The 27,307-nt window shown below is 36.1% G+C and overlaps 1 protein-coding gene across 1 annotated transcript in view; it reads left to right on the plus strand.

The window, feature by feature from the left end:
• Positions 1 to 27,307, plus strand: part of LOC126248390 (calcium-dependent secretion activator-like) — a 1,500,396-nt gene that overhangs the window by 1,163,326 nt on the left and 309,763 nt on the right. Inside the window, exon 23 of the mRNA XM_049949341.1 lies at positions 3,377 to 3,489. Within this exon, the coding sequence (XP_049805298.1) occupies positions 3,377 to 3,489 (113 nt within the window). The remainder of the gene's footprint in view (positions 1 to 3,376; positions 3,490 to 27,307) is intronic.

The raw sequence follows: 27,307 nt of genomic DNA on the forward strand, positions 1-27,307 counted from the left end.
CATGTGGAGATATACCACATAAGCTTTTGCTCTGAAACTGAAAGTATACCTTTTTTGTGAGAAGAAGAGTTTCAAAGAAAGTTTTACACTTATGAACTTGGATGAGTTTAAGCTACATTATTTTAATTTGCTAGAGTTAACCTGTGTTATTTCTTCTGGAAAGAAGAAATGACTATAGTTAAACATTCATTACTTTAGAGCGCCCCCATGAGAAATGAGTGATTGTAGGACATTAAAACTTTGTGGAAACATTTGTAAGTGCATGTGAAAGAAAAATAATGAATAAACTATGGACATACACATATTTTAATTCCCACATGAGTGGATAGCATTTGTCAATTTCATACAATATTTACATTCCAGATTATAAATGTTGGTCAATGACACAACCATCTGTATCCATAACAACCTGGAACAGCACTATACACTGCTCTGCTGCTGCTCAAAACAATGGTAGACTATTTAATGTTCATCTGTTGTGACAAAGCTTGTGCACTACTGTGTCCAGCATTTTCAGTCATAACAACAGTAATTTCTTCTATAATGTTTGGTTCAATTGGGTATCAGCCTCTACCAGGAGCAGTTCCAAAATTGGCAGTTATTTACAACTTCCACATCATGTTCTTCAGCCCTGGTGCAGAAGTAGCACCTCTGCATATTTCTTTAATTTTTTGACATCTCTGAAGAGCTGCAGCACTATTGCTGTTGTTTTGATGAAACAGGTTTCTGAGTAAATCCCTTTGTCCAGACCCATGTTGACTGTCTGCAACTGTAATGCACACTGATGCTTATGTTTGAACCCTATGTTGCCACATCAGTACCAGCAAGCAATGGCAAGTCGTGACACTGACACTACTAACAATGCAAATCCTGCAGCAGACAGTCTGAAAATCACTCCCAAAATGTTGAGTACCCATATGGTAAAAAGTTTTCTGTCTACACTGCCTCAAGCAGCAAAACTTTAATTATAACCACCATGCATATACAGGGTGGTCCATTGATAGTGACTGGGCCAAATATATCACAAAATAAGCATCAAACAAAAAAACTACAAAGAATGAAACTCGTCTAGCTCGAAGGGGGAAACAAGATGGCCCTATGGTTGGCCCGCTAGATGGCACTGGCATAGGTCAAACAGATATCAATTGCGATTTTTAAAATAGGAACTCCCATTTTTTATTACATATTCATGTAGTAAGTAAAGAAATATGAATGTTTTACTTGGACCACTTTTTTCACTTTGTGATAGATAGCACTGTAATAGTCACAAATGTATAACTACGTGGTAATATTCCACCAGTGCAGATGGTATTTGCTTTGTGATACATTACCCATGTGAAAATGATCCATTTACCAATTGTGAAAAAGGTCGATATCGTGTTGATGTATGGCTATTGTGATCAAAATGCGTAAAGGGCATGTGTTATGTATACTGCTCGGTATCCTGCATGACATCATCCAAGTGTCCGGACCGTTCGCCAGATCGTTACGTTATTTAAGGAAACAGGAAGTGTTTAGCCACATGTGAAACATCAACCATAACCTGCAGCGAATTATGATGCCCAAGTAGGTGTTTTAGCTGCTGTCGAGGCTGATCCACACATCAGTAGAAGATAAACTGCGCGAGAATCGGGAATCTCAAAAACGTCGGTGTTGAGAATGCTACATCAACGTCGATTGCACCCATACCATATTTCTATGCACCAGGAATTACATGGCAACGACTTTGAACATCATGTACAGTTCTGCCACTCGGCACAAGAGAAATTATGGGACGATGACAGATTTTTTGCACGCGTTGTTTTTAGCAACGAAGCGTCATTCACCAACAGCGGTAACGTAAACCAGCATAGTATGCACTATTGGGCAATGGAAAATCCATGGTGGCTGCAACAAGTGGAACATCGGTGACCTTGGTGGGTTAATGTATGGTGCGGCATTATGGGAGGATGGATAATTGGCCCCCGCTTTATCAATGGCAATGCAAATGGTGCTATGTATGCTGATTTCGTACATAATGTTCCACCAATGTTACTACAAGATGTTTCACTGTATGACTGAATGGTGATGTACTTCCAATAGGATTGATGTCCAGCACATAGCTCACGTGTGGTTGAAGAGGTATTGAATAGCATATTTCATGACAGGTGCATTGGTCGTCGAAGCACATGACCCACATGTTCACCGGATCTGATGTCCCTGTATTTCTTTCTGTGGGGAAAGTTGAAGGATATTTGCTATTGTGATCCACCGACAACATGCATCAGTGCATTGTCAATGCATGTGAAAACATTACGGAAGGCGAACTACGTGCTGTTGAGAGGAATGTCGTTACATATATTGCCAAATGCATTGGGGTTGATGGACATCATTTTGAGCATTTATTGCATTAATGTGGTATTTACAGGTAATCACACTGTAACAGCATGTGTTCTCAGAAATGATAAGTCCACAAAGGTATATGTATAACATTGGAACAACCAAAATAAAATGTTCAAACATACCTGCGTTCTGTATTTTAATTTAAAAAACCTACCTGTTACCAACTGTTCGTCTAAAATTGTGAGCCATATGTTTGTGATTAGTACAGCGCCATCTATCACAAAGCGAAAAAAGTGGTCCAACTAAAACATTCATATTTCTTTAAGTACTACACGAATATGTAATAAAAAATTGGGGTTCCTATTTAAAAAAATGCTAGACAAGTTTCTTTCTTTGTAGTTTTTTCGCTTGATGCTTATTTCATGAGATATTTGGCCCAGTCACGATCAATGAACCACCCTGTATACTACAAGGTGAATAATGAAAGATTTGGAAATCTTGGAAATATACAAGTCCCATGTTGCAATGAATTCATTCCCCAATTATTTTTGCAAGTAGACTCTACCAGGAGACTTAATATGCAGACAGTGGTGCAGTGAAAGGCAGCATAATAATGTCAACAGTTTTGTACTCTTTGTCTGCACATGTATGATGTTACAACCCAACAATTTCCAACCTATGTATACATTACTCTGCGAGATCAGCTTGTTTAGATCTAAATAATAGCTAAGCAAGGCTTTATAGCCTTTCAGGATGACTCCAGCATTAGTAGATGAAACACAAGGCACAGAAATGTACATTAGCATGTAGCCTTATACCCAGAAAACAGCACTTTCTAAAGAAGTTATTGTGTTGCTGAATACAAATTTGTAACAAAAAGTTGTTTTCAGATCCCTAATTATGATGCTTGTGTTGATCACTGACCATACTGACCTCTTGATAATACTTAGCTACACAAACATATATTGTTTTATGTCAGAAGGAAAAGCAACAGATGATTAAATTTATATAGCAGAATTTGAGGTTGTATCATGAGGTTTTTCTATAATTACAGATGATTTAAGTGGTGAGATTGTGGTATCCCCTGGAAAAAAATTAGAAGATCTCATTCATCTTGCTGAGTTATGTGTTGACCTCCTGCAACAAAATGAAGAGCATTACGCAGAGGTATGGCTACATTTAATGTTTACGTGCAGTCATGGTCATAGACATTAAAAGTAACTACACTAATATGTAGCCACTACATTACCATATAGTATAGTAACATATTTCAGTAGTTTGTTCTCCTTGGTCTTTACATCAGTTTGGACAGGTATGTAAAGTTGGCTTCCCATCTTAACTCTTTGCTGTTATGAACTGAATGTTCTTATATGACATAGATATTAAATTTGTCTGAGAATTAAAGAGATAATTTACATATAAAATTATTGTTTGCAAGATCATTTCAATGCTTATTCAATGTCTATGTGTGTGCATGGGTGCTTCTGTGTGGCGGAATGTTTCATGTATTTATGGTTGCACTATGGTAAATACATTTTTTTGTGAATTTTTACATAAGGACATTTAGCCATTTCAAATAGATTATTTTCTATTGAAAGGAATAGATTATAAAAAATTTTCAATGAAGCATTGATTTACCAGTACATATTTCATTTCTGGTGTTTTACAACTGTGTAGTTTTTACATAATTGGTGTATGTATGGGAATAGAAAGTTCTAGGTGAAATTTAAATAATAGAGGGAATAAAAGTAACACTTCATTGTATAGCTGAGACGAGGCTTAAAATGTTCCTAAGATTTTAAATATTGTTCTTCTTTGGAGCTAACTATAACAGAATTCATGTACACACAAAACTCTAGTATAGTTACTTAGTCAAGGCTGGTTACATTGTACCAACACTACAGCTCAACTTTTGTACAATATAATTAGCCTGGAAAGTCACATGCATGTTTAATTAGGATAAGTGTATTCTGTACTAGTTAACCTGACGAATGACATCATCAGATAGCTGATCTACTTTTTCAGTGTTTTTATGAGCCAATCAGCTGCACAGTCCCTGACTATATGGCAAGTTGCTAAATTTAACTCTTTTATTATTTAAAATATGCAGTTTACAGTAGGAGAAGCAGGGGAATTTTTATATATAGGTTGTATCCTGAAGTTTGTGACATCAGTGAAAAGTTGTGACTAATATTTCTCAAAGGAATACTAATGTTCAATGAATGGTCTCAAAAATAAATCAAATTAAATGTATCTGAAATATGTATTAGTGAAGTCTAATTTTGGAAATAGTGTGTCAGTAATATAGATATGTGTGTACATCAGGCTACATGCGGAAAACATCAAATTATGTCTGCGTCTATGGAATTACATTTTATTATTAATACATTTAAAAACTAAAAATGATGGTACAAATTTGGTAATTTTAGTATGGAGCACCAGTTTCAAACTTATGGATACAGCTGGTGCAGTTACATATCACATAGAGAACAAGTTTCTTAACAAGTGATCAGTGGAGATGAAAGAGCTTTAGTGTATATACTTCCGAGAGGTGTTCAGGTTCTTTCAGGTGCTGAGGTTATAATTGCAGATTTCCTTCTTTGGAACTCCCTGACAGGTTAAAACTATGTGCTATACTGGGAACTGATCTCTGAACCTTACCATTTGTGAACAATGTTTCTGATATCTGGTTACAACTCATGACCACTCATCACCGTTTTATTTCTGTGAGTACCTCTCTTGCACTTTTTACAAACTTCACAGAAGGTCTCCTGCTCACTCTGCTGTGATAGCACTCCTGGAAGAAACAGTACTGTGTAGCAGGTGCTTAACCATGCCTTAGAGCATTCTTTCCTAAATGAATCTTTCACTCTGTTCCAGAATCTGCACTGTTTTGACTAGCTCAGATGGTAATAGCATTCTTCATGGAAATTAGAAAACAATGCACACACACCACTGGAGAGTGAATGACTTATTTTGAAAACACTACTCTAGGTTATGGCTAATCCATTTCTCTGGAATATTCTTGTTTCCAAAAGTGCTAGTCCAGCAATAAATGCCAGAGAATGTCTGTCAAACTTGGAAAGTAAGGCTGATGTACCGAGAGAAGTAAATCCACAAGGACAGTTTGTGAGTCATGGCTGAGTATTTCAATTGGTTAAAGTATTAATCATAAATGATAAGATTCCAGGTTCAAGACACAGCTCAGCACACACTTTTAATTTGCTATGAAATTTAAAACAGCACCCACCATTATACAGAATAAGAGATTACTTCTGGATGCAATCTCCTAAGCTATATCTCAATGGTTTCTCTGTGATCTCTTTTCTGCCAGGATGCTAGTCCAGCAAGGAATGCTAGTCCAGCAAGGAATGCTCTTCTAGTGTTGATAACTACTTTTTAAAAGTATGTTCTCATGTCTTTTTTGTGCAATTGAACTGGAATAACTCAGAACTTTTCTGCAGTTACTTGGTACATATTCCATGTTTTGTAAATGACAACTCATTGAACATAAATTTTATTATTTATTTATGTTATTATTTTATTTTATTTATCCGTCCATTGACAATAAATATTGTATGGATGTTGTCAAGCCATTTCAAAGAAATAGACACAAACAATATATACGTAAAAAAAATACAAAACAAAATAATAGAATGAGGTTAATAATAATACAATGAAAGTAATATAGCCTATATACATCCCTGCTTGTTATTTTAAATGCATAGTCTGTTTTTCATAAGGCTTTAGTTTTGTCCTCCCTAAACGGCAAGTCCTTATATACACAACACTGCTTAAGAATATATTTACATCACACAACAGCTGTCCTTTAAGTATGTTGATGTAATGAATGATTAGGTAATGAATGATTGGGTACATATCAAGTATTTTCCATTTTGCCTTTATAAATATCATTAGAAAAAATTTATTGACCTACATAGTCATTTACACAATAAAAACATTGTTCTACTAGAATTTTTTAAAATTCTGTTTTAAATTTGTTATCATCTTCTAACTGCCTGATGTTGACTGGCAGTGCGTTGTACAGTTTTGCACCGATATTGCTCACATGACTTTGTGTATTCGTTCTTTTTGTTCGCTGAGTATGGAGTGCTGCGCTATTATGGGTATTGTAGTTATGAAAGTTGGCATTTGTCTGAAAATCTGCAATGTGGGTCCTGACATACAATACACATTTGTATATGTATAATGGTGGTATAGTAAGTATTGTAAGCTTTTTGAATATTGGTTTGCAGTGTGTCTGTGAATGACTGTGAGTTATTATTCAGATGGCCCTCTTCTGCAACAAAAAAATTAGTTTTAGGCACCCTGTTGTGGAACCCCAAAATATTATTCCGTATGTGGCAAGAGATTGAAAATAGACAAAATAAGCCATTCTGGCACCCTCTAAGGTACAAACATTTGCAATAATTCTGAGAGCAAAACAGGCTGAATTAAGTTTCTGTGCAAGTTTTATTATGTGGTCATTAAAATTTAAGTTTTCATCCACATGAATCCCCAGCAATTTTGTGGATGTCACTCTGTCTAAGGCTTTGTCACCCCACACCAGATCGAGATTTACATTTTGACAGCTTTTCCCAAACTGCATATAATTTGTTTTATTTACATTCAATGTCAACCTGTTTGCATTGAGCCAAGAGTGGATGTAATTTAGTACTTTATCAGCAGTCGTTGGTAGCAATTGTTTTGGTGCACTTATTATCACACTAGTATCATCTGCAAATATTATTGCTTTGGCTGCATCACCTGAGGTGTGAAAATCATTTATATAGACAAGGAACAATATGGGCCCTAGGATGCTGCCTTGTGGTACTCCTATTTCTACATTTTTTGCCTCTGATACTGAATTTATTTTGTGGTTGGAGTAACTTGATGTCAGTCCTACAACCTGTGTTCTGTTTTTTAGTTATGATTCCAACCATTTTTTTCCTATCCCACGTATACCCAACAATTCCAATTTTTCTAAGAGAATGTCCTGGTTCACAGTGTCAAAAGCTTTGAAGAGGTCTAAATTTATTCCTACTACACTATAATCTTTTTCTAGATTTTTGATTATTTGTTCAGTGTAGCACATTACTGCTGTTTCGGTATTTTTACGTGCTTGGAAGCCGTGCTGATTTCTGTTAAGTAAATTATGGTCATTTAGATATGTGTTGATTCAGTGCTTCATCAGTTTTTCTAATATTTTTGAAAATGTTGGGAGGAGAGATACGGGCGATAGTTTTCTACCTTATAATTTTCGCCGTTTTTAAATAATGGCTTCACTTTTGAAATTTTCAGCCTTTCTGGAAAAGCTCCTTCACTGAATCATAAATTCGCTATGTGTGCAAAGGGCTTTGCAATTTGTGGTGCTGTCCTTTTTATGATTGACACAGGCACCTCATCTATGCCAGCCAACATTTTGGGTTTCAAGCTTTGTATCACTTTCAACACTTCGCCCTCATTTGTTGGTTCTACCCTCATCCTACAAGCTGTTTTTGGATATTCAGGTTTTTCTTTGTTTGTAAATTGTAAGCTTAATGAAGTTGTTGCATTTATGAAATAATTGTTAATATAATTTGGCAAATCTTGTTTATTAATATTGACATTTTTTAAATTTTTGAGGCTAATGTCCTGGTTTTCACAACTCTTGCCCGTTTCAGTCTTCACAATACCCCATATGGCTTTTGATTTGTTTTCAGACCATCTTATAAAACTATCATTACTCATGAATTTTGCTGTAGCAATTACTTTTCTATACACCCTCTTGTAATTCCTGACATATTCTATGAATTGTGGGTCTGTGGATGTTTTCATTTTAGAAATTAGTCTCTTTAGAGTTCCACAGGAAGTTTTGATGCCAGCTGTGATCCAAGAACTTGGCTTTGTATTGCCATGTGACCTGATTTTTGACAGCTTTTTTGGAAAACACATTTCAAAATGTCCCATGAAAATGGAAGAAAATGTGTTATACGCATCATTTGTATTTGTTAGGGATAGTACTTCTGCCCAAGCCTCATTAGTTAGCATATTTATGAATTCTACACAGTTCTCTGTAGAAAAATATCTTTTATACATGAAGTGTGTTTTTTTCTCTTTCAGTGGCCTTGAAGGGATTTTGAGGACACGAACATTGTGGTCTGATAATCCCAAATCAGTATTTGTTACCTCAACTTCTGTGCGTCCTACATTTGAAAATATATTATCAATAAGACTGACTGTATTATTTTTTATTCTTGTGGGTGTGTGTATGTGTGGAAGCAGGTTGAAACTACATAAAAGATTTAGGAACTGGTTTTTCAGCCTACTTTCACTCATAAGATTAATATTGAAGTCCCCACACACAACTACAGTGGCTCTACCAGTGAACAGAGTGTTAAGCAATATTTCTAATTGGTTAAAGAATATGTCTGCATCACCAGTAGGTGGTCTGTATATTGCTATGACTATGACTTTTCCCTGTATTTCATTCAACTGCACAGCTGCAGCTTCAAAATAATTTTCCACACTCAATGATTCAGCTTCACACCTTCTTTTATAGCTGATACTTGGTTTGGTAAATATACATACTCCTCCATTTTTGGTATTTTTTCTACAATATTGGCTTGCCAACTTAAATGGATGAATATTAATGCTACCTAGTTCAAAACTTCTGCACCAATGCTCCACAATGCACATGCCATATAAATATTACAACAGAGTTGTTTTTCCTAGATATGCAGCAAAAGTTTGCTATCACTGCATGAAGTACTACAGGAAATGGAAAATAAAACAAAATATAATAATTTCCTTATAGTAGATGCTGAAAATTTTACAAAACTTATAGAAAATATTTACAGGAGCTGACACCCTGTTCACAGATTAACTACTTTATCTCTAATGATATTACTACTGATGTTAGTAGAAACCACAGTAACAAAGAAAGTTAAGCTCAAGGCAACTTGGAAAACCAGGATAGCTGAAGCTCCAAAGTAGAAAAAGCACATCTCATCCCATAGTGCCATGGCAACATCTGACTCTATATTGCTAATTAATACCATCTTTTATTTAATATTTCAGTTATTCTTGGCCTGATTATTTTCTTTATTAATTTATTTTTTATTTTGATGGCTAGTAATATAACACAAAGAGACAATTATGTTTACTGGTTAGCAAAATTTCCAACTTAAAAGTTAGGAGGTATGTGCAGGATACAAATGTTTTCAATTTTTCATTCAGTTCTTTTGTTTTAACATCTAGCAGCATAGGTTACACTTTGAAATACTGATTTTTAAAGACATTAACTTTTTTAATGATGTGGCACTGTTTATGTGCTTGATCACAACTTCTAAGAACACATTTAATTTATAGTTGAAAAGAAAGGTAGTAATTACAGATTCCTGGTATCTTGATTTAAACTATATCAAAATATATAAACACTGTCTGCAGAAAGTATTCTCTTTTGTTCTTACATTTTTCTTTGTTTTGATTTTCTATTTAGTTATCACACTTAACTGTGATCTAAATGATATGAGTGGTGGTCATTTATACTGTCTGCTGAAATAATGAGGTCATAATTGGTTATAAAATGATCTACTGGTCAATGGTGTGTGTTTACTATTGTAATGAGCTCCGGTCCAAATAGATATTCAGCTTCATAAGTTGGTTACAGCTTGTAAACTATTTGCTTTGATGATGGTCCTGTAAAGTGTTACTCATGTCACCAAGTACACAGCTGTACATAGAAAACATCAAAGTAGATCCAACGTCATTGTACAGAAGTTCTCCCTTCATTTTTTTAAATTTTTTTTTAGGGATAACTACTCTTAGCTGACAGAAAAAATGTGTCCAGTCTCATACAAAACTATTTTAATGCTATAATTTTATAGAATATTTTCTTCAGTAATTCCATTGTCCCTTTACTTTCAGCAATAACTGGTGGCCTGAAACCCAGCTTTTGCATCTTGTTATCAGATTCGTCACTGAGAATGCTTTCCTTCGTAGTGAAATTGCAGGCAGCAGCAATCCAATGCAGGGCGATTTTGGTTGAATTAATGTGGATACTGCACAATATGATACAGTTTTTGTAGTGAGATTGCAGCACATCTTTAGAAGGATTCCTCTCAGACATGAAAAATATAATTTTCATATTCACTACAAGGGAGAAGCACTCCTACTTAAATAATTTGTCTCCAAGCCAAAGAAAAATATAGACAGTAAATGATTTTTTAAGAGTAAAGAGTGCAAAATGCTATCATCATACAGATTATATAGTTCTTGCTGGATTTTTGACAGCATATAAGGTTTTAAATGATCATGAGCCAATACATTCCATTTTGTTGTCTAAGATAATGAATCACTTTTAGACCACAAAGAAAGTACAGCACCAACAGTATGTCACTCTTTATCTTTCTTTACTTTGATCAGTGACCATGCATTAAGCATAATGGTGTAAGTGATCATATAACTGCTGTTTCACTTCTCACTGTTAGGTGCAAAAAAACTATTCCTTTCAGAAAGGGAGAGAAAATTACATAAACATACAATATTTGATCTTTTGTGGAGTGAGGACCCAAACAACCTGTAACTCCTTTGTATTTTTGCAAGTTCTAAAAGAATACAACACTGAAAGTTTTATTTCACCCATATAATCCTTACAGTTTGCCAAATGTAGGTATGAAGTTGCTCCTACAATTGCTTTTCACTTACTGACTAGTTGTTTCATTGGTTCTTTTTTCTGTTCATACTATATTTTATGTAGATCATATCTTAAGGCAGAACCTTCAAGTGTTGGAACACTTAAATGAGCTGAAACTTCTTGGCAGGTTAAATTTATGTGTTGAATTGGGACTCAAACCTAGGTTCTTTGCCTTTTGTGGGCAAGTGCTCAACTGAGCAAGTTACACAAGCATGACTCATGACCTGTCCTCTGAGCTTTGCTTCCACCAGTACCTGTCTCTGGCTTTCCAGTGTATTATTTGCAAGAAGTAGTTAGTACCTGCGCTAAACTGGCTCTATATATTGTGTTGACAGTTAAAGTGCTATAATAATCTCCTTAATAAAAAAATTATAAAATGAGTATAAAGAAATCAGCAGAACATTTCTTACATGAGGCAAATCAGCTGATCTCTTAGTTGTATTAAGTAGCTGTTGCATGTCTACAATGCTTTTTGCTTAATATTTAAATCAGTATATTTATAATAAACAGAGAAGACAATAATTTTCATGCTGTAAGAATGGAGCCCAGTTTACAATGGGAGTTTTTTCTTACATTACTATTGACATGAATTTTTAATTTTCAAGTCTAGATAATCAGTTTAATTTGAAGTAACAGCTCACTGTGTAGTTGAGGCATTGAGTGGTTGATAGTCATATAAATGAGACTGAAACATTGCTAAGCTTTTGGGTGATGTATTTCTGCACTCTTAAGTATTATAGAAAACACTTATGCATACAGCATATGCATACACACACACCTGCGTGGTTTCATTGACCCTGCTGACTGCATTGTACCTGAAGTGTAATTTAAGTGGGGTGAGTGGTTATATTGACAGGAGTGGATGCAAGTTGATAGGGGCACTGAGTCTTACAAAGGATTGGAGGGTCGCAAGCTTAAAGCAGATGGTTCCTGATTTTCCTACCTGACACTGTGAGTGCACCACTGGGCAAAATTAGTGTTGCAGTCATCATGTATTCAGCAAAATTGCTTAATAAATATGTTATTCCAGCTACAAATCTGTATGCTATTGTGATTTAGACCCATTTATTTTGTTGGTATATAACTGTTATGCCAGATAACAATGAATAATCTCTGTAGAAAGCAGTATATAGTGGAAGGAGAATTGCCTTCCACATCCTTATCTGAAAATCTGAATGCATGAATGACAGTCAATAACCTATGTGTTGGCCAGCCGTAGTGGCCAAGTGGTTCTAGGCGCTTCAGTCTGGAACCGCGTGACCGCTACGGTCGCAGGTTCGACTTCTGCCTCAGCCATGGATGTGTGTGATGTCCTTAGGTTACTTAGGTTTAAGTAGTTCTAAGTTCTAGGGGACTGATGACCTCAGAAGTTAAGTCCCATAGTGCTCAGAGCCATTTGAACCATTTTTTGAACCTATGTGTCTCTGTGCTTCAGGAAAACTACTTATATGTTTACTTTCTATTCTTAATTAGATACTATGTGTTCAATAAAACTATATCTATAAAGAAAATGACCCAAAAAATTAATCACAAGCCACATAAAACATGGACAGAAAATAATTATACTCAGCAAATGGCAACAGAAACGAAAAACTAACTCCAGATTAAATTAAATATAATTTGTCAGGACTGTACCAAAATAATCTTTAGTAGAAACTGCAACGCTTGGTCTAGATGTTCACATCGCTTCCTCTACATTGTGGAGCTATGGGTTCATTTTTGGACTATGTCAGAAATATTTGTTACTGGGTCACTTGGTGTTTCCATTGTCCTAATCATTTTATATCATCTTTATCACAAAGACTTGCAAATTTTCCAACTAGACAGGGTTGCACCAGTTGGCCAAACAACCCTAGATGGGGGTCTCATGGCCTATAATGCCTTACTGTCAATTCCATTTATTCTGTCTTTAAAAGTGGAAAGAACATTTGAAAAGCAATATAGGACACTATAATTTTCCTGAACCTTATGATTCTTGGTAATATTAGGTTTTAAAGATGGTGCTCATATTTCAGAGATTTTTAGAAATTGTTCAGGCTATGTTTGCAGGAGAGAATTGTAGGTTTCTGGTGGAAGCACATTTAGAATTAAACTAGAAGTATAGGATATTATTGTTAAGGAGAATAAGTGGGAGGAGTTTTAGATTAACTTCAGCCTGGAAAATAGACCTGAGATTAAAGTTATGAAAGGATAATAATATTCTGATATAATAAAAGCACAAAATGTGTGAAGAGAGACATCATAATAACAAGAGAAGTATCTAAATCCCTAGAATGGCAGTTTGGAGCAAATAAGAAGCAATGTTAAAAATAATAAAAGCTAATAGTGAGAAATCATTGTCAATGAAAATTGTGTGTAACTGTGGTTTTTAGTGTTTTGAAACATAGTATGATAACAAAAAGTCATTTCACCCACTCTGTTTTTAAAATTAACACTCATTAATTAAAAATGAACCTATTTTAGAAATTCCTATGATACATACTTCATTTACTATTTCTATTAATAACATGAAGTTGAAATTTTGACATCTGTGGTTGCACTGTTAGTGCATATCACAACCACTGTGACTGGCTGTTTGGATTTCCTTCTTTATCTGAAACTGTTATTTTAGTTACAATATAAGCTAATTTTTGCTACTGTTTACTGCATGTGTTTATTATAATGACTAGTTGTTGATGTAAAAGTTGTCCTGAAAGTATTTGTTACATATGTTATTAGTTTCTGTTTTAGAAATATCAGAGGACAGTTTAAAAGAAAGTTCTTTACTCAAACTTGGCCAAATAATTCAGTTAGGTTTTTAAGCCCAATGAATGAAAATGTTGAAGTACTTGATCCTGAGCAGAATGAAAAGAACTTATTAACAACAGAACAAAATTTTATGTGTACAGAACATGAGGGCAGATGTTTTTTCAATGCTTCAAAGAAGACAGAGATTTCACACAGTACTCAGGTAGTTTGCTCTGATGAACAAATATGCAATTGAATATAACAAGAAGTAGCAGAAACTTTATAGACTCTTCTAAAATAATTCTTTGTTGCACAGTGGTAATACATTTTTCCTTCCCTCAACATACGAAGAAACATTATAAAAGTAAAATAAACTGGAAAGGACTAAATTTTTTCATGTACTGCATGAACCCAAAATAAATTCTGTTCCTTCCTCAACAAATGAAGTTGGGCCTAATGAAATTGTTTGTGAATGCCTTACCCAAGGACAGAGTGTATTTCAAATACATCTGTGATTGTTTCTCAGCTAACAGAAGCCAAATCAAAACAAGTCATGTTTGTCAAATCTGTATTTTTAAAACAATGATGTACAATTCCAGCTTTGAATGGAACATGAATGTGACAGGCAGAGTTCAGTATCAATCAAGGAAGCAGTTTAAATTCTTAGGCAACAAAGGAACAAATACTATATTTCTATTGTAGCCAACATGATGGAAAAGATAAAGAAATTCAGCTTTTTTATGAGTCTCACAATTCGCTTTTCAAACAGTCAATTTTATTTTTCTCCCTTTAAGGATTTGGGCAATGTTAGTGGGTAACAAGAAAAACACCAAAATAATGGAAAGATAGTACAAACTTTCTGGAAACCAGTGTAATGGCAGACTATCATTGGTCTCTTTACCAAGATTTACACTGGCCAGTTCATTGCAGAACAATTTCTGTTATACACTTTATAAAGAAGAGAGAAAGAAAATGTAAGCTAGAGGAGGCTTTGTTCCTATATAATAAAGAGGAATTTTTATGTTCATACCCCAATAAAACTTTTGGTTATGTTGGAAAATTTAATTACTTTTCATTCTAATTACATTTGCTTCACCAATTTTCAATTTATAGTGATATAATTTTGACAAAACTGTACATGACAGAAAAATGGGGTCAGGTACGCAAATCCAGAGCCTAGAAACCATAAGAAGAAGATATTACCATTGAAAAAGTAATCAAAACTATTTTGTAGGCTTGTATAATCAATATATTAGTTAATAAAAAAACTATTGGATGAGGACATTCATTGGAAAGTAGGGAGTTCAGGATGTCAGCGAATAAGGAGAAATGGGTAATAACATTGTAGTAATCATATAATGTTCCTTTGATGTACAAGAAAATGAACAGAACACCAGAACAGGAGGTCAGCGCCAAAATACAGTGCCTCATAATGAACTGAGAAACAATACACCAAAGATAATGATGCAAAAATTTTAACTGCAGCGTAGAATGAAAAATAATGGATAAAAACAGTAACCAGGAAAAACTTTTGAACTTTATTCATTACTTCCTGCTTAATCTTGTTCTTTTTCATATTAAATAAAAAAAATTCCATGGATTTGGAAGTTTTTTATCCTAAACAGTGACTATGTATACATAATTAACTGAAAGCTTTCTTTATGGTCATTGTGCAGTGAAACACATGGAGTTTTGGAAAGTTTTTAGTAGTCAGTATTATTCTGCATTGGAACACGTGAGGCAATACTGACTTAACGACTTTTCTTAGAAGAAAGATTAAGAAAAGGCAAACCTACATTTCTAGCATTTGTATACTTAGAGAAAGCTTTTGACAATGTTAACCGGAATACTCTCTTTCAAATTATAAACGTGGCAGGGGTAAAATACAGGGAGCCAAAGGCTATTTACACTTTGTACAGAAACCAGATGGCAGTTATAAGAGTCGAGGGGAATGAAAGGGAAGCAGTGGTTTGGAAGGGAGTGAGACAGGGTTGTAGCCTCTCCCAGATGTTATTCAATCTGTATATTGAGCAAGCAGTAAAGGAAACAAAAGAAAAATTCGGAGTAGGTATTAAAATCCATGAAGAAGAAATAAAAACTTTGAGGTTCGCCAATGACACTGTAATTCTGTCAGAGACAGAAAAGGACCTGGAAGAGCAGGGACAGTGTCTTGAAAGGAGGATATAAGATGAACATCAACAAAAGCAAAATGAGGATAATGGAATGTAGTCTAATTAAATCGGGTGATGCTGCGGGAATTAGATTAGGAAATGAGACGCTTAAAGTAGTAAATGGGTTTTGCTATTTGGGGAGCAAAATAACTGATGATGGTTGAAGTAGAGAGGATATAAAATGTAGACTGGCAATGGCAAGGAAAGCGTTTCTGAAGAAGAAAAATTTGTTAACATCGAGTATAGATTTATGTGTCAGGAAGTCGTTTCCTAAAGTATTTGTATGGTGTGTAGCCATGTATGGAAGTGAAACATGGATGATAAATAGTTTAGACAAGAAGAGAATAGAAGCTTTTGAAATGTGGTTCTACAGAAGAATGCTGAAGATTAGATGGGTGGATCACATAACTAATGAGGAGCTATTGAATGGAATTGGGGAGAAGGGTAAAAATCGTAGAGGGAGACCAAGAGATGAAAACACTAATCAGATTCAGAAGGATGTAGGTTGCAGTAAGTACTGGGAGATGAAGAAGCTTGCACAGGATAGAGTAGCATGGAGAGCTGCATCAAACCAGTCTCAGGACTGAAGACCACAACAACAACATCAGTATTCTGTGTAAGGATGAGAATATTCAGTTTGGTGGGACTACGTTTTTATTATGCAATTGAGCTTTAATGTGCCTTTTATGCATGATTTCAAGGTCTTTTTTGATAGACTCTGCATTAATCCTGTGAATCAAACTCAAGTATTCATTTAAAATGTTTAATAATGCATCCAGCCATTACCACATTTTACAGAACTTAGATGTGATATTTTTCTTGTAAGCTGAACTGATTCAGTTAACCAGTGACAAAAAACAAAAGTGTCTGAGTTTTTGGGAGCTAGCAGCTCAGTTAATTAGTGATATAAATGAAAAATGGACAAGTTCTCAAAATATTTACTGAAGAAATATGTGTATGTCATGAGCATAATACTGAAAGTGATGCAAATGTGTTTATCAAAAGCAGACAAGTCAAGAGAAATGTGAAGCAAAGGGAATTTTATACTTTACATATAAGATGGTGAATCAGAATAGCTATATGCACTGTCATTGTAAGTAAAACATTAGGGTATATCTTGAATATGACACTTGTTTAGACCAAAAACTCATGCAGAAAGATTGCATGAACAACTGTGTTAATACACTAGATCATATACCTGATACCTGAAACAATAACTTCACATCTACATACATATTCTGCAAATTTATATGAATTTCATGGTTCGGGCTACTTAAAATTGTACCACAAGTTAATATTTCTTCCCATTCTTGTCATGAATGGGCTATGGAAGAATGAATGCTTAAAACCCTTTGTGCACCCTGTAACTAGGCCAAGCTCATTCTTCCATTTTCTGTTGGATAAATACAGAAGGAGCTGAAGTATGCTTCTAGATTATTTGATCAATATTAGTTCCTAAAATTAAACAAGAAATGTTTCATGTGATTATTGGTATCTATTATCAAGTTACCTGTGAAATCAGATTTTCAGCATTTCCATGATATTCTTACATGAGTCAGAAAACCTGTGACCAATCATGTTACATGTCTTTGAATATGTTCAGTATCATCTGTTTGTCCTATTGGGTATAAATTCCAATCACCAGAGCAATATATTAAGACATGGCACACAAGAGTTTCCTAAGCAGTCTTCTTTGCAGGCTGACTCCATCTTCCCAATATTCTGTTAATGAATCAAAGTCTTAACCTGCTTTTACCTGTTGTGGCAACTATGTGAGCATTCCATTCGAGACCCATACAAATTTTTCCAACCAAGTATTTGTATGAGTTTACACTCAGTCCCATTGTCACTCATCAATATTGTAGTTACAGAATACTGATTTCCTGCATATTGTGAAGTGCACAAAATTATATTTCTGCACATTGAAAGCACGGTCAGTCACAGTGTGCCAAACTTCATGCAGACCAGGTGTCAAGGCCTCAGCTCAGAATGTCTTGGCTTTGCTGATTCCTTCCTGGAAGAACACTGTACAGCATAACGTTTCATTTAGTATTGCAGTTTTGTGTTTTTCAGTCAGCACAACTCCCTTGACTCCATAAGAATTGTGGCGTCAGCACTGTTAACCCTGACATCCTGGATAGTTTTAACACAAAAGGATTTATGATTAAAATGGGGATTACCTTGCAGGTCAATTACACTCCTGGAAATTGAAATAAGAACACCGTGAATTCATTGTCCCAGGAAGGGAAACTTTATTGACACATTCCTGGGGTCAGATACATCACATGATCACACTGACAGAACCACAGGCACATAGACACAGGCAACAGAGCATGCACAATGTCGGCACTAGTACAGCGTATATCCACCTTTCGCAGCAATGCAGGCTGCTATTCTCCCATGGAGACGATCGTATAGATGCTGGATGTAGTCCTGTGGAATGGCTTGCCATGCCATTTCCACCTGGTGCCTCAGTTGGACCAGCGTTCGTGCTGGACGTGCAGACCACGTGAGACGACGCTTCATCCAGTCCCAAACATGCTCAATGGGGGACAGATCCGGAGATCTTGCTGGCCAGGGTAGTTGACTTACACCTTCTAGAGCACATTGGGTGGCACGGGATACATGCGGACGTGCATTGCCCTGTTGGAACAGCAAGTTCCCTTGCCGGTCTAGGAATGGTAGAATTATGGGTTCGATGATGGTTTGGATGTACCGTGCACTATTCAGTGTCCCCTCGACGATCACCAGTGGTGTACGGTCAGTGTAGGAGATCGTTCCCCACACCATGATGCCGGGTGTTGGCCCTGTGTGCCTCGGTCGTATGCGTCCTGATTGTGGCGCTCACCTGCACGGCGCCAAACACGCATACAACCATCATTGGCACCAAGACAGAAGCGACTCTCATCGCTGAAAACGACACGTCTCCATTCGTCCCTCCATTCACGCCTGTCGCGACACCACTGGAGGCGGACTGCACGATGTTGGGGCGTGAGCGGAAGACGGCCTAACGGTGTGCGGGACCGTAGCCCAGCTTCATGGAGACAGTTGTGAATGGTCCTCGCCGATACCCCAGGAGCAACAGTGTCCCTAATTTGCTGGGAAGTGGCGGTGCGGTCCCCTATGGCACTGCGTAGGATCCTACGGTCTTGGCGTGCATCCGTGCGTCGCTGTGGTCCGGTCCCAGGTCGATGGGCACGTGCACCTTCCGCCGACCACTGGCGACAACATCGATGTACTGTGGAGACCTCACGCCCCACGTGTTGAGCAATTCGGCGGTATGCCCACCCGGCCTCCCGCATGCCCACTATACGCCCTCGCTCAAAGTCCGTCAACTGCACATACGGTTCACGTCCACGCTGTCGCGGCATGCTACCAGGGGAGCTTTCAACTGAAACAGAAAATGGTCTCATAAATTGCTCAGAAACAGATGTGAGACTGACAGTGTGTCCCTGTAATTCTCTCAATGAAACAGTGAATTCTTCAAACCTTGTCTTTCTTTTAACAGCAGGAATCTTCAGGAACTGGACTGTGCTTGTCAGAAAGTGTCCCTTCTATAATGTGATTATCTTGTTAAGTGTATCCCCATGAGATCAGAAATAAGTTATTTTGCTCCCTGCAGTGTCTTTCTGTGATAACTGTACAGTCAAGCCCACTTAAAATGTGAAGTCAACAGTCAATTCTAGATGTTTCATTTTCCATTCCTGCATTACTTTTTCCTTCATAAATTTGACAATAGCAGTTTTTAAACAGAGAATTGTTTCAGATGTTCCCCTTGACTTAACTGATCTACTTTGCAGTAGTATGTAAGGTCTCCATACTCTGTTCAATTCCATCAATCACTGTTGCAACTGAAAGTGGAATAATGCATGTGACTTCACAAATTTTACTATTCATACCACTCATTGCTTCACTTTCTGCATGCATACAAATGTAGAACAAAGTGCATATAGGCTACAACCCTGTCTCATTCTCTTCTCGAACACTGCTTCCCTTTCATACCCCTCAACTCTTATACTGACATTTGGTTTCTGTACAATTTGTAAATAGTCTTTCACTCCCTTCATTTTACCCTTGTTAACTTCAGAATTCCACAGAGAGTGCTCTAGTCAACATTGTCAAAAGCTTTCTCTATGTCTACAAATGCTACAAACATAGGTTTGCCTTCCCTTAACCTACCTTCTAAGATAAGTCGTAGGGCCAGTACTGCCTCATATGTTTCTACATTTCTCTGGTACCCAAACTGATCTACCAAAAAGTTGGCTTCTGTCAGTTTTTACATACTTCTTTAAGGACTTTGTGTTAGTATTTTGCAATCATGACTTATTAAACTGATAGTTCGGCAGTTTTCATACCTGTCAGCAACTGCTTTCTTTTGAATTGGAATTATTACATTCTTCTTTAAGTCTGAGGAGATTTCGCCTCTCTTATACATTATGCACACCAGATGGAAGAGTTTTGTCATGGCTGGCTCTCCTAATGCTCTCAGTAGGTCTGACAGAAACCAGGCCGCGGTGGCCATGCGATTCTAGGCGCTCCAGTCCAGAGCCGCGCTGCTGCTACGATCGCAGGTTCGAATACTGCCTCGGGCATGGGTGTGTGTGATGGCCTTAGGTTAGTTAGGTTTAAGTAGTTCTAAGTTCTAGGGGACTGATGACCACAGCAGTTGTGTCCCATAGTGCTCAGAGCCATTTGAACCAAGTTCTGACGGAATATTGTCTACTCCAGGGGCCTTATTTCAACTTATCTTTCAGAGCTGTGTCAGACCCATCTCACTGTATCATATCTCTTATCTCATCCTCATCCATGTCCACTTCAATTTCTATAACATTGCCATCAAGTTCATATGGTTTGTATAGATGCAGTATATACTCCTTCAATCTTTCTGCTTTCCCTTCTTTGCTTAGGACTGGTTTTCCATCTGTGCTCTTGATATACATATGGCTGCATCTTTTTTCCCCAAACGCCTCTTTAATTTTCTTGTAGGTAGTATCTATCAGTATGCTTTTAACTCCTTACACTTATCTTCCTGCTTAGCTATATTACACTTCCTGTCAATCTGATTTTTTAAACATTTGTATTCCTTTTACTGCTTCATTTCCTGCATTTATATAATTATCCTTTCATCTGTAGGTCTTGTAATATGAATTAATAGTTAGTTCGCAGTACCTGTTGCTTATGCAACTCCGTAATAGATGCTGAGAATCCTCATCATCCTCTTCCCTCATTCCCACTCATTTTAAAGGCTTGTGATAATAGTTCACTAGGCTGCCTCTTTTTGTGCAAATATCCAATTGCACCTGTGAACGTCCTTCATACTACAAACAAATAGAAAAGGGTAAACAGTACTGATGCCACAATTGTGTCAGATTGAAGAGTGTTGTGCCAACCAAAAAATACCACATCACAATACCAAATGAAATTTCACACTGAACAGAGCACTCCCACGCAGAATGATAAAAGCGAAGACAGGCTGAGCCACGGCCCACAAGTGGCCTGCACACCCAGCCTAAATGAAGTCTAGCACTGCTTTAAATGTACAGAAATTTAACTTTGTACCCTTCACAATATGCAGAAAATCAGTATTCTGTAACTACCATATCAATGAGTGACAATGGGACTGAGAGTAAACTCACTCAAATATTTGGATATAAAATTTGTATGAGTATCAAATGAAATGGTCACACAGTTATCACAACGGGTAAGATAAGTTAAGGCTTTGGTTCATTGACAGAATATTCGGAAAATGAAAAAATGAAGTCAGCCATCAAAGAACACTGTTCAGAGGACACTTGTGCACTGCATCTTAATGAACTGCTCTGGTGTTTGGAATCTATACCCATAGGACAAACAGATGACAATGAACATATTCAAAGAAGTCATAGGTTTTCTGACACACAAAAAAGTATCATAGAAATGCTGAAAAATCTGAACTCAAATATAGCTTAAAGATAGATGCCAATAATCCTGTGAAACACTTCCTATTTACAGTGAGAAGAGAGGCTGAAGTAATGAGTTGAAATTTGTCATGGTTAGCAGTTGAACCCAGGTCTTCTACTTATGAGACAGATGTGTTATCCAGTACAACACCTCAGTATTGTGGCTGACACAGCTGCCTAACACAAACTTCAGCCCGCGTCTCAGCCCAGCTATTGGGAAAGCACTCGACTTCTTATTTAGTTTTAGGAACCCGTATTGAACAATGAATCTAGACATATACTTCAGCTCCTTCTGTATTGATCCAACAGAAAATTTAAGGATAAGATTGACCTAGTTACAGGTTGCACAGAGGATCTTAGGTATTCAGATTCCTGAAACCCATTTATAATTAGACTGGGAAGGAACATTAAATGTGGCACAATTTTAAGAAGCCCAGACTACGAGCTTCACATGGGCTTGCAGAATATACGGTATATGTAGATGTGTAGATATTGTTTCATATTTCAGATATATGATCTTACATATCAACACTGTGATGGCTTCATTTATGCAGTCTTTCTGCATGAGTTTTTGGCTTAAATGAGTGTCATATTTGAGATATAACATGATGTTTTGCTTACAATAACCATGCCGTGCCCATTCCTTTTGTTTCATATTTCTCTTAATTTGTCAAATTTTGCTATACCCATTTGATATACACATTTCTGTCACTGATAACATACATATATTTTCCTGTAAATGTATCATTTTGGTAACTTGGACACTTTTCTTTTATATAATTACTTAACTGAACTTCAGAATGGCAATAAAAATAAATTAAAAATGGAAAAGAAAAGCAAGGCTGTGAAGTAAGAGAGATAAGAGATAAGGAAGATTGACTGAAGTAACTATGATATGGAAGCTAGAGAATAATGTTGGGTGACATTGGGACTTTAAGATAGGATATTTTATCATAGAGCTGAGTTAAAAGTAGGGAATATGCATGTCTGACATATTAATTCTCTATCAGAGAACACAGTATCCTGAGTTCTTTTCAATTGAACTATGGTACAAATAGCCATAACATAAGAAATAAAAAATGACTTATTGACTTTGCACCCCTAGTTATGGACGCTCTGTAGTTATCTATTCTACCACTATTTTCCCAGTGCACAGGTATCCACAAAAAATTGTCAAAGAGAAGGCAACATTCTAAAATTTCCATTTTTTATATAAGTGTTTCAAGTAGTTTTAGAATCTATTGAGCCATAAGTAACAAAACTGGCAGAATATGCAGAAAATGTATTGTATTTGAAGGGTTTTAAGATGAATTACTTTGATACCAAAGTGGTATGTTTATTTCATTAGTAATTTCAGTGATTTAAAATTTTTATGCTTCTCATCATTGAAACAAGAATATTTTTACTCATTTACCAATAATGTTAGTATAACACTGAAAGTTAGAAAAAAAAAACAGAATGGTTGAGAAAAACCTGTTGGCTAGCAACAAAAGTAACGAGAAGGAATGCAATATTAACTCCCTTCAAAGTGAAATAAACTTTAGAAAACATTTATTTTTTTGTCATGCTACTCATAAGAATTTATTTTATTGCAGACTTTAACATGTGTTGATGAAGGGATTTATTGCTTTATTTTTTTGTATTTTATGTTACATAAATTATTTAATGTTCAACAATGTAGTAAGGAAGACCCGTCAAGTTGCAGACAGACACAATTTAAAAAAACTCTCACATATAGTTTTTGGCCACTGCCTTTTTCAGTAAGACACACACACACACACACACACACACACACACACACACACACACACACACACACACCAGAATGGTGCATTTGTGTGCCTCTTTTATTGACAAAGGCTGTGGCCGAAAGCTACATATGATTGTCTTTAAATTGTACCTGTCTGCAACTTGATGTGTCTTCTTTACAGTAAGTAGCAAGCTGTCTTTTCTTACATTGTTGATATTGCTACCTCAAGTTTCTATTGTTTTGTTTAATTTTCAATGAGAATTGAGCAAAATGCATGTCTGAAGCTACTTTTTTAACAGTTTGAATGAATTGTAACTAAATGCTAGCAACTGATTAGATAATTATATGGAACCTCCTAAAACCACATTGAATTTGGCTACTGTAATGACTTTTAAAAGCCTGTGACTGACCCAAAACACTCCTCATTGTACAAATACACTACTGTTTCATATTATTGCAATAAGGGAAACATTAATGATTTGAGATTTTTTAAAATGCATTACATGATTTTCATCTATATGTAATACACATTTGCACAAGAGTTAGGTTTTTATGTCATGAAGAGAACTGTTGCCATTGTATCAGTAACTAAATTTTATTTACCAATCTTGGATTGCAATGTCTAATCAGATATTACTAGTTCTGAATTGCAAACAATCCATTTTCAAGTATATCTCCATTACAAAAGTTTATTATTTTAATAGCTAAGTAGCCTTCTTTCATGTGTGTTAACCGTATAACTCCTGAACTGTTCAGATACTTTGTAACAAGAACATAACTAAAAATGAATTTTTCGTAAACTGAAACCAGCAATATTTGAATGGACTTGGGGACAACAAACTGTTAAATAAACAACCCTTAGTTCCCCACAATTCTATCTTACATAGTTCTATGTGAGATTAGCCAAATCAGGATATAATATATTTATAGTTATTCAGACTGCAGTGCCACGTCATTTTCCATGTAGTGTCATGTCAATTAATTTGCATAATTGTTGCATTTCAAAAATTGCTAGTAATGCAACATGTGTGCTTTAGTTAAAGTTCAGTTCAATTCTTGTCTACAGTTACTCATAGGAACTCATGAAAGTCCACTTCTACCTGTCTTGGTTATTTTTATAATTTAGTTTTTAATTCTTGGCTGCACGACTGTGTTGTCCACAACAGTACCATAAAAGTTTTGAAGATTTTCAGATATAACCCATTCAAGAGGAACATTGTTTCATCAGTAATGAGTGTTATGAAGAAGTAGTCATGTAGTTTCTTTGTATCTTGTTTATTTAGAAATACAAACATATCATCTGCAAATGAAAGCAATAGAATGTTTATATTATTGGATGAATCATTAACATAGTTTAGGAGCAGAACAGGATATAAAGTAGAACACTGACAGACACTTGCATTATGGTATTTAGAGTGATAAAATTCTAGCAAGTCCATATGATTGGGTATGCAGAATAACTTTGGTAGGCTAAGAGAATGAAATTGCGTGACTTTAGTAATACAATCATGGGCACAAGTTCAGATGTATTAGCAGAAGTTGGTTGCAAGACTATACTGAAGCTAAGTTACATAGTAAAGGTGAAACAAAACACCCAATAAATCAGTGACTCCAAAGTTTCTGCCTGTAGAATTCATATCCTATGGTTAGAAGCTCTCACAATATCCTGTATTTGAACAATGTAAAATCCAGGATAAAATTACAACAATATGAATTACAATATGTTGCCATTCACCACATAAAGGAGACACTGAGTGACAGACAGTCATATTTAAAAGTGGACTAGGATATTATTAAGCTACTGTATTAAGTCCTTCACGATATGTGGACACACACACACACACACATTCACACACAACTCAGAAGCACATGTTCTTAGTGCAGGAGATGATAGTGGCCATTGTTCGCAAGTTCTGTGTTATAATGCATGAGTATGTGTGTTTGCATCTGTATAGGACTTCATCCAATAGCATAATAATATCCTACAGCTGTGGCTGTTTGTCTCCCCTGTGAAGTGAATAGCGATGTATCCTAATTTACCTTACAGAATTACCTACATTTCAGTAGATGGTTACTCTCTGTCTTGTGTTACACAGATATGAAGTAAGCAACAGAAGAGCATAACCTCTAATACCATCAGTACCTTGTCTGCAGACTACAAGATTGGATTTGCCAAATCAAATATGGATATAAGTAGTAAACATGCCATATCTGATGAGGACATTAGAGATAGAGCATAAGCTGGGATTGGGAAACAAAGGGGAAGTATGTTAGACATCTAAGTTCAAAGGAACCATCCCAAATTTGCTTTAAATGATTTAGGGAAAATCCAAAAAAGCAAAACATGGATGACCAGAATTATGGTCTGAATTATGGGCCCAGTGTCTTACCACTGCGCCACCTCACTCAGCTGACTCAACTCAGAATTCTTTTAGTGAGATCGTAGAAGTTTAGTACAAGTTTGTTTTCTACTACAATGTCCACCAGTATTATATGTAGCCTTTCTCTCCTAGAAACAAAATTTATTTTTGATAACAGTTTCATATAGGGAGCAATCAAAAAGTTTCCACTCTGAGACCATACAGTCCAGAATCGTATGTAAACCAGGCTAAATCATCCTGAGCATTGAGGCAATTGTCCAAATGATACACTAGAGTGAAGACACCAATTTCATAAAACACTATGTCCTGCTGTGTGAAGAAGTCTATAACAGCCTGCTGACCATTTTTGTCAGACAGCAGTCATTGACCCTTCAAGGCATTTGTGAAGGAACTGTATGCATGATAATCACATGAGGAGATGTCAGAACTTATGGCAGCTGCTTGAGTGTCTCTCTTGTCAGTATGTGTAACTACTGTGTTACATTATTTGAAATATGGGGACATGCATTATCCTGAAGAAGCAACACTCATTCTCCCAGTTTTCTTGGATGATGGTTTTCAACAGCCATGCTGCCATACACATTCTTTATTCTCCAGTGAATTTCTACCAGTGTTAGTCCTTTGACAACCAAGAAAATAATCACATTGTGTTAGCCCTGTTTGGACACATTTGGTAATAACACTGCCAAAGTTCATATTTATGCATTTACCACACTCACCTTGGAAAGACACGAATGCCACATATATCACTTCCCTACATATTGGTGCTTATATATCTGCATTGGCGTCACACTACATTGCATATACAATGCAGCAATGCCCTCAAATGAGAAGTGTTTGATCACCCCTTATGTTTTATAACAAAATATTTGCCTGGAGGGGAAGTTACTTTGTAAAACCTTTTATTGGATTGACAGGGGGGAAGAGAGCCAGGGAGAGAGAGAGAGAGAGAGAGAGAGAGAGAGAGAGAGAGAGAGAGATAGCAAGGGACAGAGAGAGGTAGTAGTGAGAGAAAGAGACGAAGAACACTTATCTTTGAAAGTTTTCATTGAAATAGTTTCACATCATCTTAAATTTATTCCACACAGTTTTACAAGATTCTATTATGTTAGAAAGCTAACTTATCTGTCATTTTCCTTTAACTATTTGGTAATATAGCCATAAGACTCCTCCTGAACTAAGAATGCTATTGTATTAAGGAACTGTCAACAAGTAAAGGCACTCAACCATTGTTAACAGTATGATTTGATCTCCTGTTAAAATTTTACGTATTGAAATATTACAAAATTTACCTCTGTTACAAAATATTGGGAGACTATGTGTGGTAATTCAGGCCACAT

This window comes from Schistocerca nitens, chromosome 3 (genome assembly GCF_023898315.1).
Source record: "Schistocerca nitens isolate TAMUIC-IGC-003100 chromosome 3, iqSchNite1.1, whole genome shotgun sequence".
NCBI classification, from domain to species: Eukaryota; Metazoa; Arthropoda; class Insecta; order Orthoptera; family Acrididae; genus Schistocerca; species Schistocerca nitens.